Below are 15,002 nucleotides of genomic sequence, written 5' to 3'. Positions count from 1 at the left end.
CTTGGAGGCTGGGGAGTGACAACTGAGGGGGCAAGGTAAGCTGGCGGTGCTTTTTCTATTTAAGACTAAAACAGTGATTTTAAAACGATTTCATACCGATGGCAAAAGAGCATCTACAATAGTAAAAGGTCCAAAAGGCATTTTTCTCTAGTGTCAAACACAGGAATTATAGTGAATCTAGTCCAAATGGATGACAGTTCCCACGAGGATGTGCAGTGCTTTCTGCAGAGTCGCTGGATTCACAGCCCTAAAATCCCAGAAGGTTGCCTATTCTGTTTCTTTTCACTTTTTTTCCTCACTCTATACGACTTTCCTCAGACTAGGTAAGAATTTAATAAATAAGCCACAGGAGTTCCTTCTGAACTGTCCCATCAGGGATAAGGAGTGTTTCCAGATGGTTATTGGTGATTCAGGATAAATCCTTACATATAGTTTAGTTTCCCAAAACATGAACATGTGGGAGTGCCCTAAACAAACTCAGCCCTAGTTCCATTCCAAACTGCCTGAATATTGAATGCCCTTTGCTGTCAGTGTAGATAAGCACAGGTTCTGAGTGTCTTGCCCAAGCAGTGTGAATTCTGCGGAGGCTTGGAACGTTCAAGCCCCGAAGATGGCAGAACTTTCAGGAGGCTCTAATAGTGTGTAAATTCCATGAAGGAGGGAGCTTAGAGATGGGGCTTTGGGACCAGGGAAAACAGTCAGCCACTGCATACTTGCTGTGTAGAAGGTGCTCTTTTAGCTACGGAATCCTGCCCTCGAGCACTTTATGATAGGAAGGTTTCCTCCTGTCCCTATCTCTTCAGTCTCTACCTCTTCATCTTTGGATTTTTGGAATGCCCTAGGGCTTAGGCGTTGTATCTCTTTGTCTAGACTTCTTCACCTAATCCCCACCTTGGTGTTATCCTTAAGTCTTCCTAGCTTTACACATATTTAGGTTGATTACTCTCAGTTCATATCTTCAGCCCATGTCTTTGCTTTGAACTCCTGGATTCATTCGTGTAGATCTCCTCTTGAATGACTAATAGACATCCTAAATGCAAAACTTAACACGTCTTCCGCCATAACCTCTTTCTCTTGCAGTCTTCTGCATCTCAGTGAAGGGCAACTACATCTGTCCAGGTGCTGAGGCCAGAAACTTCAGAGTCATTCCTGACTCCGCTTTTATATACCACATCCACTGCATCAGCAAATCCCTTCTGCCATACCTCCAGTATGTGTCTAGAATCCTACGTCCACTGCGACCACCCTGGTCCAGGCCACCATTATCTCTCACCTGCATTGTTCCAATGGCCGCCTAACGTCTCCGCCTCCTGCTTTGCTCCCATCCCAGTCTATTCTCAATATAGCAGTAAGAATCTTTTAAAACATTAAATCAGGTCTTATCCTCCCTGTGTTCAAAACCCTCCCATTGTTTCTCCATCTCAGAGTAAAAACACCAGTTAGCTACCAGTGAGCTCTTGGAACTGATATCCTGTTAGTGTCTCCCTCCCTCTCTCAGCTCTAGTCACACATGCTTTCTTGCCCTTCCTTGAAGACAGTAGGGCCTTTGGACTTGCTGTTTGCTCAACCTGAGATGTGTTCCACGGATGAACCACAAGACAGGCTCCTTTACCTCTTCAGGTGTTTGCTTAAAAGTCACCTTCTCACAGAGAATGACAAACATCATGTGATATCGCTTATACGTAGAATCTAAAAGAATGATACAAATGAAGTTATTTACAAAACAGAAATAGGCTCACAGATGTAGAAAACAGACTTATGGTTACCAAAGGGGAAAGGAGGGAGCGATAAATTAGGAATTTGGGACTAAAATATACACACTACTGTATATAAAATAGGTAACCAACAAGGGCCTACTGTATAGCACAGGGAACTATACTCAATATCTTGTAATAACTATAAGGGAGGAGAACGTAAAACAGGAATATATTTGTATATTTATGTATAATTGAATCACTTTGCTATACATTTGAAACTAGCACAGCATTGTAAATCAACTATATTTCAATAAAAATTTTAAAAATAAACAACATTGATTACATTTTTTTTAAAAAGGTCACCTTCTCAGTGAGGTCTTCTCTGATCACACTACTTAAAATCACCCTCTACGTCTGCTCCAGCCTTACCTATCCCTCTGCTTTGCTTTGTTTTTCTCCAAAGCACTTAGGACAGTTGGATGGATGGATGCACAGATCTCTGTGTGTGTATACATATCTGTCCCTCTCCTGTAGAAAAATCTAGGAGGATGGGCGATTTTGTTTGCAGCTAGAAAAATACCTAGAAAAAATGGTTGTCCTATTTTAGGTGATTAATAAGTAGTTGTTGAATTAATGAATAAGGATTCTGAAGTGTAAATGTACCAAGAGAAACAAAAGAGTCTAAAAGCAGTGCCATGGTTTGTACCCTAAAAGGTGTATAATATCAATATGTTCTATTTGATTATACATTTTTAAAAGATAAATATAGGTTTTTTTTTTAAAGCAAAGTCTATTTGTTTCAGTAAGAAAGCAGTCTTTTTAATTAAATCAGAAATTTCAAATTAGAGCTGGTAGAAACCACTTCAAAGCACAGCCTGACAGGAATGTAACTAAAAAAGGAAAGAAAGAAAAGTTGAGTATGTATAAACATCATCTTAGCTGAAAGCCGGTGCCCATGTGGAAAATCAGTAAAAGGAAAGAAGAGAGAGCACCTTGTTTTTCTCCAGTGCCTCTTGTACTGGAAGAGAAGTCGTTGTCTATTTCAATTTGATCTTTCTTCATTTGGTGGGGGGAAAGTAAAATTGTTTTTAGTTTTCTCCATATTAATATAAAGATTAAAGCACCGTTTGGTTGCATTTGACAAGATGGCATCTTAATTTCATGTATCAGATCTTGATAACCTTTCTGAATCATAAAAAAAATAGCATACAGCATCCTTGTTTTTATAAATTTCATATTATAATTATTTGAAAAATGGGTAATCCTTATATTGTGTCTAATACCGGTTCCTTGGGTATTCCAGAGACTAGTAAAAGAAAATTTTACAAAATATTGTAGCAGCACCTTCAGCTTTTGTTTTTGCTACCATCGCAATCACCATTATTTCATAAAAGAAAGGACACTTTGACACTTTTAAAAATAGGAAAGATAATCTTAGAGTAAAAGACAGTCTTATTGTCCTTACCTTTATCAATTTGCCGTGGACTTCAGATTGTGTTGCCAGAGTGTACAGCCCAGAATTGGGAACGGTTGATCTGTAATATGATTATTGACATTTAACAAGGATAGACTATTGAATATACAAATTTAGCTAGAATACCTAGAAAAGAATACCTAGTGACTGGAGGCTTTGGAGGACACTATCTGGTTCCCAAAACAGTAATTACTCAAAAACAATTTTTTAACAAATTTACTTTATTTATTTATTTTTGGCTGCATTGGGTCTTTGTTGCGGTGCGCAGGGGCTACTCTTCTTTGCGGTGCGCGGGCTTCTCATTGTGGTGGCTTCTCGTTGCGGAGCATGGGCTCTAGGCGTGTGGGCTTCAGTAGTTGTGGCACATGGGCTCAGTAGTTGTGGCTCGCAGGCTTTAGAGCACAGGCTCAGTAGTTGTGGCGCACAGGCTTAGTTGCTTCGCGGCACGTGGGATCTTCCTGGACCAGGGCTCGAACCCATGTCCCCTGCACTGGCAGGTGGATCCTTAACCACTGCGCCACCAGGGAAGTCTCTCAAAAACAGTTTTTGTTTGTTTGTTTGTTTGTTTTAGTCATAGATAGGTAAGCTTTATTCCAGTGTCTACATAAAAATGAGTTGATGTCGAACAGGAAACGGTTTTTCCAAAGGGTTAAAGTCTATCACACAACAGAACTTGGTCCTTTTCCCTTTAGTTTGTCTCTCAGTTCAGTTGGCTGACACATCATTATTAGTGTCCGCCCTCACTAATCATTTTCACTACACACAATATCTAAAAGTCTTCGGGTGGCACTTCCCATTTCTCTGGAGATCTCTTAAGCTGCTTTCAGTTACAAGAGATGGGCAAGGTTTTTATCTGCTCTCACTCTACTCCACCGGAGCCAAAAACACATCCCTGAATTCTCGTTTAAATTGTGGCTGTTGGCAAAGCATTCAAATGAAGAACTTAATGCTAACGCACAAAGGACACAGTATAATCTCTGTATAATCGTGACTTCGCTTCAACTTTTTCTCATTTAAGAATTATTTTTATTACCTCTCCACAAGGGAGTTATAAAAACTACCTGTAAGAACATTGAAAATGCTCTTAAAAGTCCTGGAATGAAAAATTCTGCAGTATAAATTACGATACATCGTCTATGACTTGCAAATAAGAATAAATTCTACAAGCTAGAATTTCTGAATGATTTTGATAGGAATTTACCAGAAGGAGCCAGAACATCAAACCTTAACGATTTCCTGTTTGCATCCCAACTGAGTTTTTGAAAAGCTGTACAGTCTGTTGACAGGCACAGTCCACACAGGAGCTTGCTGCAGCCACTGATCATGAAATCAACCTGAAGGACAGAGATTTGCAGGCTGGACGCGCCAGCCTCTTCCATGCAACCGGCTGAAGTGGTCTTCTCTTATTTTTTTCCCTTATGTTTTAAATGAAAGTAAATATACATATGGTAAAAAAATTTAAATGGTACAGAAAGATCTAAAATAATCAGTAAATATCCTTTTCTCTCACAACCTAGAAAATCTGGTGTCTTCCAAATCATCAGGCGTATGAATAATTTGCAAAGCGAAGTCAAACTTGGAGTCCCTTCATCTGAAAATTATTCTCAGGACTTTTGGAATGTGTTGATTCTGTGATGTATTACCTCTGTTACAGAGGAAAGCCATGCAGTCTTATTCTTCTTAAAGAAAACCTAATTACAAAAGCAACACGCACGCTCTGCTCAGAGACAGCAAGTCCAGGCACCACCTTGTACTCCGTGGATCTGGCCCTAGTTACGGGCAGAGTCCCCGGTATCGTCCAGAGTCATGGGCGGCAGGAGCTCAGCTGAGCCCTTCCTGATGCCTCGGATCCTCCTGGCCAGCGGCACATCCTTCGGGAACAGAGTGACACGGCTGGCCTGTAAGGAGAGGAGATAGGCATCCTCAAAGAGACGAACTAGAAACGCTTCTGCTGCCTCTTGTAGGGCCAGCAGGGCCTGGGTTTCCCAATTGAAGTCCACACCACGAGTGAATTTAACACGTATTTCTCTTGCCAGGCGGCAGAAGGGGTTCTTCCTTTAACAACAGGTGTGTGCTCTTCTGAAGAGTTCGGATCTCCTTCAGAACCCGATGTCTCCGGCGAGCAAGTTGACGGGAGGAAGTGCCTAAGGATGGGCCCGGCCGGAGGGGGGTGGGGGGGCGGGCGGCGGGAGCCGGGCTTGCGGCGCGCCTCCTTGGGACTTCGGGCTTGCGGATCTGGCGGCGCGGGCCCATGGTTGGCGCTCGGGGTTGCGGACCGCGGCTCCTTCTCGGCCTTCCGGGTCCAGAGGCAGAGGCTGGCGTCCAGGGTCAAAAACAGTTTTTAAGGAAAAGCTAAAACAGTTTTAGAAATAAGCGAAATTAGCCTTAGTCTCCTTTTAATAGTCCCATATTTTTATTGCATAATAAGAGCTGGCTTTTATTGAGTGCTTCTTATTTGACGCACACTGCGCTAAGTACTTTTTACATGGATTGTCTAATTTAATTCTAACAGTACTGTGAGATAGAATATTAGTATTGAAGTTATTTTGGTTGAATCCATTTTCTTCATGAAATAACCTACTTTATCACAGAATTATAAATCTTGGGTGACCATTATATAAATGCTGTGGCAGCCTTTTACTAAAACTGATCAAAATGAATGTGGACTAACAATATTTTAAGTCGTATGAAAGCTTGCTAACTAATCTTGGCTCTGCCGCAGCTGTGGTACCATTATGTTTGACCCCTTCCATCCAGGCTTCCAGGCATTTCAGTTATAAATAATTCATATGGGCAAGAAATTTTAGGTATTGAGGGATTTTAAAAAGATATATATATATATATATGATAGGGTGTCTGCTTGCAAGGAGTACTGTTATCTAGTTGGGTAAAGAAGACATGCTTGTGAAAGAAAAGCTCATGATTTTAAGACAAAATTGTGTCGAAACATATAGAACAGGAGTCTGCAAACAACAGCCTGTGGGCCATATTGAGGCCACTGCCTGTTGTTGTATAGCTAAGAATTTTTTTTATATTTTAAAAATTATAAAACAAAACAAAAATCAAGAAAAGAATATGCAGCAGAGACTCTGTGGCCCGTATGAAGCCTAAAACATTTACTCTCTGGCACTTCACAGGAAAAGTTTGCCAACTTCTGCTGTCCAAGATGAGCATCATTAGGAGACCGTGTCTAAAGGGACAGCAGCATTCGTAATGTAAACCGTTTTCCTTACCATGCAACAACTTGCTGTGTATTCTCTACAACACCCATGACGGGGCCAAACACATAGCAGGCAGGTCATAGTGAAGAAAATCTGTTGACTTGAATTAAATTTGTTGTTTGCAGTTGTCTAGACTTGGAGCAGTGTTGTCTTAAGGTCCTGGAGCCTGAAGGCAGCCCGAGCCTGTGTTTACTGAAGCTGCTGGGTGAGAAAGGCTGTACGGTCGTGGAGCTGAGCGACTTCCTGCAGACAATGGAGCACACTGAGGTCCTTCAGCTCCTCAACCCCCCAGGTACGTGCTTCCCAGGGTCACGTTCTCCAGGAGTTCACGGAGACAGACTCAGAGGAAAATATCTCATTTGACCAAATGAATTGTGTTAAGTATTTTTGAAACATGTACACATATGGAGCCTCGTTTCCCCCCCCAGGTTGAGACTAAAGAACACATAAAAAGCAAATACGGTGTATAAACATTTGTTGGATTGTTTTTCAAAAAAAACAGCTATAGAAGACATTTTGGGGACAATTGGAATAACTTGAGTATAACCTGCATATTAGACATTAGGGAATTACCATGTGACGATGGTGCTGTACTTCTATAGAAGAATGTCTTTATTCCAAGGAAGTGCATGTGAAAGTGTTGAGGGGAAAGGTTTCTATAACTTATGTTAAAATAGTGCAGCCAAGAAAGTAAATACACACATTTATTTATGTATATGAATGAGAGAAAGTGTAACAGATGTTTATTGTTGAAGTTTTTTGCCAACATGGTGCTTTTGAAATGTTGAGTAACTCAACCACAATTTTTTTTCCTGAATATACCAATATTGCGTGAGGTTGCTCACTTCCAAGGTCAGATTTGAGGAATAGGAAACAGTCCCTCCTTTCCACAACTGTGGATGGAGTTGGTCAGTTACCATGACGTCAGCAGGAGGGACCATGTCATCCAAGTCACGTGATGGCAGCGGCGCTGCAGACCTTCTTTCTTGGGGGCTTGGGGAATTAGAGACACGTCTTGTAGTGGTGTACTGACAAGTACACGTAGCAGAAACCCCAACTCAAGTTGGTGTAATAAAGGGAGCATGCTGGTTCCAACAGAAGAGTCTTGAAGCAGGTTGGGCTTCGAGAAAGGCAGGGGGCAGCCCTGTTTCCAAGGAGTTGTATTTTGTCTTTGCTCTTCCTTTCTTGTCATTGGCTTCCTCCCAAGGCTGACTTTCTACCTAGTCATAGGATGTCTACTAGCTGTTCCTTGCATTAATCTTCGTCTCAGCAAAAATCGTAAGATTCCCTAATAAGCTAACTAATTTTGGCCACGTGCCTGTCCCTGTACCTGTCACCAGCCAGGGAGTTGGAATGTGCCAGTTCCCCTGGCTTAGAGCCAGGAGTGGAGTGGGTTCAGTTAGCTTTCCAGAAACCTCATGGACCGCCAAACAAAATTGGATGGTGGGCGTGTGAGGGGGAGCACCTGAAAAGTCTACTACAAATGGAAGGGACCCTGGATTGTGAGCCAGGAAACCTGGACTCTCAGGTTATTCCTGGCTCTACCAGGCCTAGTGTAGATGAGGAAGTAGGTCCTCTATAAACGCCTCTCTTGTGTTACCCACTGTATCTGATGCTTGACAAATGTTTCTCAGTGCCTCTTCATACAAGAGGCCTGGGATAATGCAGATCCCATCTAGATGCAATTGCTTTCTGTCACCAAACAGTAAATTATTTCTTCAGGTGACATTTATTAATTTTTGTATCCCCAGTGTCTCAAAAGTACCCAAGAGTTGTGGCAATTGAAATCTGCCAGTCTAGGGCACTCAGCCACTAAGTTCTCAGACTTTATAGACTTACCGGGGCCTCTAAGGAACCTCTTTGGGAATTAACTATAACTTTAATATCTCATTACGTTTTTCAATAATTGCACTTAATTACTCCACTGTTGTTGCCAAGTCAATAAAATGAGAGTCAGTGTTCTCTACCTCTCAGACTTGGAGGAGCTGCTGAGATGATGCTGCGTTGAGTTGCATCTAGGTGACCACGGAGGCTGCACACACATCTCATGATCTGTGGTGTGATCACTGGCCTGAGATCAAAGGTTTCCAAGTTTTCACAGTTTCCCGTGTAAGAAACTGAGCTTGACTGAAATGGAGTCACATGTTTATGTGTGTGTAATGATGCGCCTGGAATTTTTAGCAGTATTTTCTGTTTTGACGTGATAGGCCAGCAGCGAATAGAGTGCCATCCTGATAAACATCAGTCATCTTCTTGGGAAAAATCTGTTCCTGCTCTTTGTGTTTCTCTCCAAATAGTAGGATCAGCGCTTCACCGTCAGTGTCCCCCTGCGCAGATCGTTCCGATGCTGGGCCAACAGGCGTTTTCAGTAGTCCCCCCTGGGACTCTTTCGTATTTGAGGGGAGAACAGGAAAAAGATAGCAGTTTCTATATGACCACTTATGCACTATTTCTGTGAAGTTTTATGTCATATTAGGCACACAGTATTCATTAGCTATATAGTATTCATTAGAAATCAGTTGTTACTTGAATGTTAATCATTGATTTAAGAGGAAATATTTGGGGATCTAATAAAACTCAGTAATTTACAGTTAGCTTTCTACCGGAATCTTACTTGGATAATCTAAAACTTACTGTATTTACATACATTAGAATATAGAAATATAAGAATTTGAGAATAATTTTTATATTTCAATAAAGACATTGAGAATAAAAACTACTGTAATTATATTAAGAATGCAAGCTCTGATAGAATCAACTTAATCTGGGATTTTGCTCATTCAATCAACATTACTGTATTCTAATACTTCTGCTATTCCAGGCATTGTGCTTGGTACTATGAATTAAAACAATAGTTCCTGCATGTTCAAAATTCATCGTCTAGTAGGGGAGACAAACATGTAACTCATCACGTCCAGTACAATCATAAAAACAAGTATATATTAAATCTCGTTTTTCCTTTTCAGTGTATTCCTGAATCTTGGTGAAAATAAAAGGAGGAATAATCTAACATTTTCTCTTTTTTTTTTTTGGTAGCGCAGTTTCATAAGAAGGCATTAGTTCTTATTCCACAAAGAGCCTGATGACTTTTATCTGATTGTCGTTATAGAGAGCCTGGTTTTGGGTGACTAAGATGCTGTGAACCTCTGAACAGGTCTTTCAGGCCTAAATACAAGGAGAAGGGGAAACTTCAGATTTATTTTAGTCTGATTTTGTCGTATTCCATCCCAGTTGTTTGTGCGATGACAGCCAGAGATGACCATAGAAGATGGCTGTGGTACCAAGTTTCTTGGATGTCTTTGCTTTGGTGGCTCAGAGGTAGCTGGGGAGGGTTCCCCCATCTCTAACTGGAACACCTGCCTTGATTAGGAGCCAACTTCAGTGGTCCCTCATTTAGCATGAGGTCTAAGCCAAGGGTAACTCACCCCCAAATTCTTGTGCTCCATGAGCTCTGACACCTAATATATTTTTCAAAAGGTTGTGGTTTACTGTCTTCTGCTTTCCCTCCGATTGGGCTTTTCCATAGCACATGGGTTAGCCAGCTTGCCTCTCAGACTGGTCTTGCCTGCCCTTTGTTAGAGAAGTGGCTTATAATTTTTATGTATGGATGGTGTCCATCTGCATTTTCCAGCTCTGACTCATTGTTTCCCTATTTTTATTCCTGTGGTCATTTCAGTGGGAATTGAAGAGGGGCGGGGTGTTAAATGAATTTGCTGAAATTGTTTTGAACCAGAGGTCTGTAATGATTTTTTTAGACCTTTATTTATTTTTTTATTTAAGGGTCAAAGACCCTGATCTCAAAGCAACCAAAATTGGCATCTGTAACCTTGGCAAATACAGATAAACTTAGATGTGCCATTTGAGATGTTTTTGTTTTGAGTGAAACCATTTGAGTGCAGGTGTATAAGCGCCATCAATTAGAGTTTTGTTTAAGAGAAACCATTTGAGTGCTGACTAGTAGGTTCTATCAACTAGAGTCCTGCACATCACGAGATTGGTTGCCAAGGAAGCCGTGCTCTGACCTGGAATCGGCTAAGCAGAGGCTAGACAGTGGGGGATGTTTAGAGAGAATTAACACGTTACACGTGGGTTTCATTAGATGGATCCCAAGGTTCTTTCTGCTCCAGTTCTGTGATGCTGCCATTTTATTTCATTCTTGTATGAAAGGAGCTTTGCTGCACATACATTTCAGAAGTGCTGGCAGAGTCATGTGATTTCACTGACGTCTTTTCCATTTTTCCCCACCCCTTTTTCATATCAATTCATTTTTCTTCTTTAATTCCTTGTACTATACTCATGCTTCTGGTACCAATTTTTTATTACTTTTATTGTCTCTAAGACAAGAGCAAAGATAGTTGAATATTATTCTTTCGTTTCCAGGATAGCTTTACTTCACATTTTATCTTCGCAATTCTGTGAAAGCCCAGAACAGTACTATTATGAACATTTAAATTTTATTTTATTTTTTATTTTACTTTTATTTTTTTTAACATCTTTATTGGAGTATAATTGCTTTACACTGGTGTGTTAGTTTCTGCTGTATAACAAAGTGGATCAGCTATACATATACATATATCCCCATATCTCCTCCCTCTTGCACCTCCCTCCCACTCTCTCTATCCCACCCCTCTAGGTGGTCACAAAGCACCGAGCTGATCTCCCTGTGCTATGCAGCTGCTTCCCACTAGCTATCGATTTTACGTTTGGTAGTGTATATATGTCCATGCCACTCTCTCACTTTGTCACCACTTACCCTTCCCCCTCCCTGTGTCCTCAAGTCCATTCTCTACGTCTGAGTCTTTATTCCTGTCCTGCCCCTAGGTTTTTGGGGTTTTTTTTTATTTAGCTTCCATATATATGTGTTAACATACGGTGTTTGTTTTTCTATTTCTGACTTACTTCACTCTGTATGACAGACTCTAGGTCCATCCACCTCACTACAAATAACTCAATTTCGTTTCTTTTTATGGCTGAGTAATATTCCATTATATATATGTGCCACATCTTCTTTATCCATTCATCTGTCAGTGGACACTTAGGTTGCTTCCATGTCCTGTACATTTAAATTTTAAATGTGAGCACACATTTATGTGGAAAAAGAGATTACCAGAAGTTATCATTTGGCCAAAATCACAGTTGGTTATTGACAAAAGTAGTATCAGAATCCGGGTCTCCTGACCCTGACCTGAACTCAATGTCATTTCCATAATACTAGAAAGTTCCTGGATTGTTTGGGAGGCTTAGTTATGGATTATTACCTCAATTCTCTCTTTGACCCACAGACTTCCATTTTTTTCTTCTTGCCAAATTAAAAAGTACTCAACTGCTAGACCTTACTTATAAGGGACTCATCTTGTTCCGTGAACAACAGAAATTCCTGAAAGCAAGATATTAAGAAGTGAAAAGAGGCAAAGATCGTATAAATGGGAGTAAAATTAAAGAAGAGAGCTAGAAAGAGAGTGGTGGTGAGGGCTGGAAGGATGGGTTTCCACGCCAAGGTGTTAAAGGGAGTTGTCGATGATGTAGAAGGATGAGGGGTGTGATGTAGGAGACCAGGTTTAGCCACAGTAGATGCAAATGTAAATTGACCTGTAAGAGGAAAGTACACAACCAGTACACTGGTTGTGTAATGAGGGGAAGTTGTTAGAGGAAGAGGAATGGTATTTATTCTGGGACTCTCTGGGGTGCTTTTCAGTAATAGTTTTGAAATGTTCAAAATAACGTTGAGGGAGAGTTTTAGATGGAAGATGATAGAAAAAGTTTTTTGGTTCATGGCCTCCGAAAATAGATGCGCTGAAACGTACCCAATAGATCTGTTCCTGGAAAAGCTGTGAATTACTTCGATAGTAACTGCATTGCAAGAGAGAACAACTCAAAGGGAACCTATGATGAATCCTTTTGTCAGGTCAAGAATCACCCTAATTTATCTGTTTAGTGATTCCAGCGGGGGTTGTAGTTTTATTGTGTAATATCTTGAGCGGGTTGCTCTACACAGGTGTACACATGTTGAAAGCACAATCCCCATGTTCCATCAGACCCAGTCAGATTCTCTCCGGCTTACAGGAAATCAAGTAACCTCTTTGACTTCTTTGCAGATGTTATCTGAAAATAGGCTCGTTTGCCAGGAAGCTGTGCATTCAACCTTTAAAACAGAACTTTCGTCTGCCTTGGTACACCGTCCAGAGCTCTGTGTCATCTTCCCTCTTTACTCTGTTCAGCACATTCTGCCTAGTGGGCGCTGCGCGAGGGTGGTTAGAGGTGACCGTGGTTCCCTGTCGCACACGAGACAGGGTGGAAAGAAATATGTGTGGTTAAGACACGGGAGGTGTGACTTCTCTCTGTGCTACTCACCAGGGCGGGTTCCGAATCACACTGTACCTTTCAATTCTCAGTCTTTGAAGCAGTAGATAATAAAGACATGTCTTTGATTGCTTCTTGAAGACTCAGACTACTAAAACTGTTGGTACAGGACAGATGTATCAACTGTGAGTCTGAATGTCTGTTAAAAATCATTCAGTCTTGTCTCCCACAAAGGAAGCTTTTAGAACATCCTGGTCACATGGGCGCCTTCCTCTGAAGTCATTCATTTCTTCGTAAGACCCTCTAGAGAGAAAGGCTTTCGGTTTCCTTCATTCTCATCTCTTGTCTCTTTGTGTAATAGCAGAGGATCTTGGCCACAGTACATTTGTCAGCACTGCCACAGCACAAGACACTGCACCGTGCCTGACACCCTCCTTCCAGTAAGAGAGGCTCACTGTGGCAGAAGATGGGATTAGCCTGGGAGATGCATTAAGAACCATCAGAAAATGATAACTATGTGAGGTGATGGATGTGTTAATTAACTTGATTGTGACAACCATTTCACAAACGTACACTATACTGAATCATCATGTTGCTCACCCTTATATATATGCAGTTTTTATTTGTCACTTATACCTCAATAAAGGTGGAAGGAAAAAAGAACAATCACTGGGATAATCCAAGGCTTAAAAGGGTTTCAAAGCCCAAGAAGCCTTAGCTTTGCATCCTGGTTCTGCTGTTTTACAATGAGAAAAAAAAGGAATCTCAGAGAAGTTAATAATTTACACAGGGTAATTTGGATGACTTTCTGCAAATGACATAAGTTCATTTTCCTCATTGTAACATCGATCTAGTTAATATCTAACTCACGTGATTATTTTGAAAGTTAGAGATCAAAGTGCCGGGCATATGTAAAGCAGCCAGTAAATTGCCGTTATAGTCATTTTTGTTATTATTCTACACATTCGTTCAACACATGTGTGTTGAACATCCACCGTTTCACATATACCAGGCACTATTCTAGGCGTCTGGTGAACTGGTGGCTGAGACAAGAGCTTCTGCTTTAGCAGGTGACACAGATAATAGGAAACGGGACTTGGGGTGATTAGTGCAGTGAAGCCCACAAAGTGGGATGAGTGTAATGCCGGGTGGGAGGGGGGAGGCAGCTCATGTTTCCTGGACCAGCTGGAGACCTGGATGATGAGAGACTGTGTCAGGAAACAGTGGGGGTTAGGGGGGAATCCAGCAGAGGACCAGGAGGTGGAAAGGCAGGAAAGAGCTTGTCTTCCGAAGGAAAGAGGCCCTCGCGGCTGGAGCCTGGTGGGCACGAGGGCCTCGTTGGCCATGTAAGGAGCTTGGGTTTTATTCTAAATCCAATGGGAGGTCAGTAAAGGGTTTTATCAGAGGAGTGACATGGATTAATTTATGTTTTAAAAAGACATTGGGCTGCTGGTTGGAAGTAAGGAAAGAAAGTTCGCAGGCTGTGACAATAGTTCAGTTCGGGAGGGGATGGCGGCTTGGATTAAACTCATGGCATTGAAGATGGTGAGATGTGGAAATGCTTAAGCGACAGGCCTCGCAGCTAAATTACACGTGGGGAAGGAGGACGTGGGCAGGAGGGGTTTGGGGGGGCTGCTAAGTTTCCGTCCTGAGTAACTGGATGCTTGGGGCGAGGCTGGGGCCTGGTTTATCTTCCCTGAGATGGACAAGACTGGGAGCTCTCGTGGAGGAGGAGATCTTGTGTGGGATCTTCCCGGACCGGGGCACGAACCCACGTCCCCTGCATCGGCAGGCGGGCTCTCAACCACTGCGCCACCAGGGAAGCCCAACTCCAGGATCTTTGACAGGAAGCTCCTGTCAAAAGTTTTCCAAGTTTTGATGCTGGTAGTCATTTCTCAGATGAGAACTGTTTGCATCACATGTATCAAATTTATATCCTGCTGTTGTGTTTCTGTACCTTTCTGGTTACAGAATAGTTTTAATGCTAAATCACAGCATTGACATTCATATGCCCTTTCTTTTTTAATATTTATTTATTTAGGCGGTGCCAGGTCTTTTTTTTTTAATTTGCTTATTTGTTTTGTTTTTATTTTTGGCTGTGTTGGGTCTTCACTGCTGCGCACAGGCTTTCTCTAGTTGCGGTGAGCGGGGGCTACTCTTTGTTGCGGTGCACAGGCTTCTCATTGTCGTGGCTTTTGTTGCGGAACGCGGGCTCTAGGCGCACAGGCTTCAGTAGTTGTGGCTCGCGGGCTCTAGAGCACAGGCTCAGTAGTTGTGGTGCACGCGCTTAGTTGCTCTGCAGCATGTGGG

At 41.8% G+C, this 15,002-nt stretch overlaps 1 protein-coding gene and 1 pseudogene across 4 annotated transcripts in view; one reads left to right on the top strand and one right to left on the bottom strand.

Moving 5' to 3' along the window:
• MALT1 (MALT1 paracaspase) overlaps window positions 1-15,002 on the top strand; it is a 59,039-nt gene that overhangs the window by 3,408 nt on the left and 40,629 nt on the right. For all 4 annotated transcript variants that reach the window (XM_029218780.1, XM_029218764.1, XM_029218756.1 and 1 more), the window contains exon 2: window positions 6,518-6,684. In XM_029218780.1, coding sequence (XP_029074613.1) covers window positions 6,518-6,684 — 167 coding nt within the window. The remainder of the gene's footprint in view (window positions 1-6,517; window positions 6,685-15,002) is intronic.
• Window positions 3,668-5,743, bottom strand: LOC114893181 (annotated as a pseudogene).

Source organism: Monodon monoceros, unplaced genomic scaffold, assembly GCF_005190385.1.
Source record: "Monodon monoceros isolate NGI ecotype Baffin Bay Population unplaced genomic scaffold, NGI_Narwhal_1 Super_Scaffold_1, whole genome shotgun sequence".
Classification (NCBI taxonomy): domain Eukaryota; kingdom Metazoa; phylum Chordata; class Mammalia; order Artiodactyla; family Monodontidae; genus Monodon; species Monodon monoceros.
Note: the sequence above shows the minus strand (reverse complement) of the source record. Positions and strands in the feature narration are given on the sequence as shown.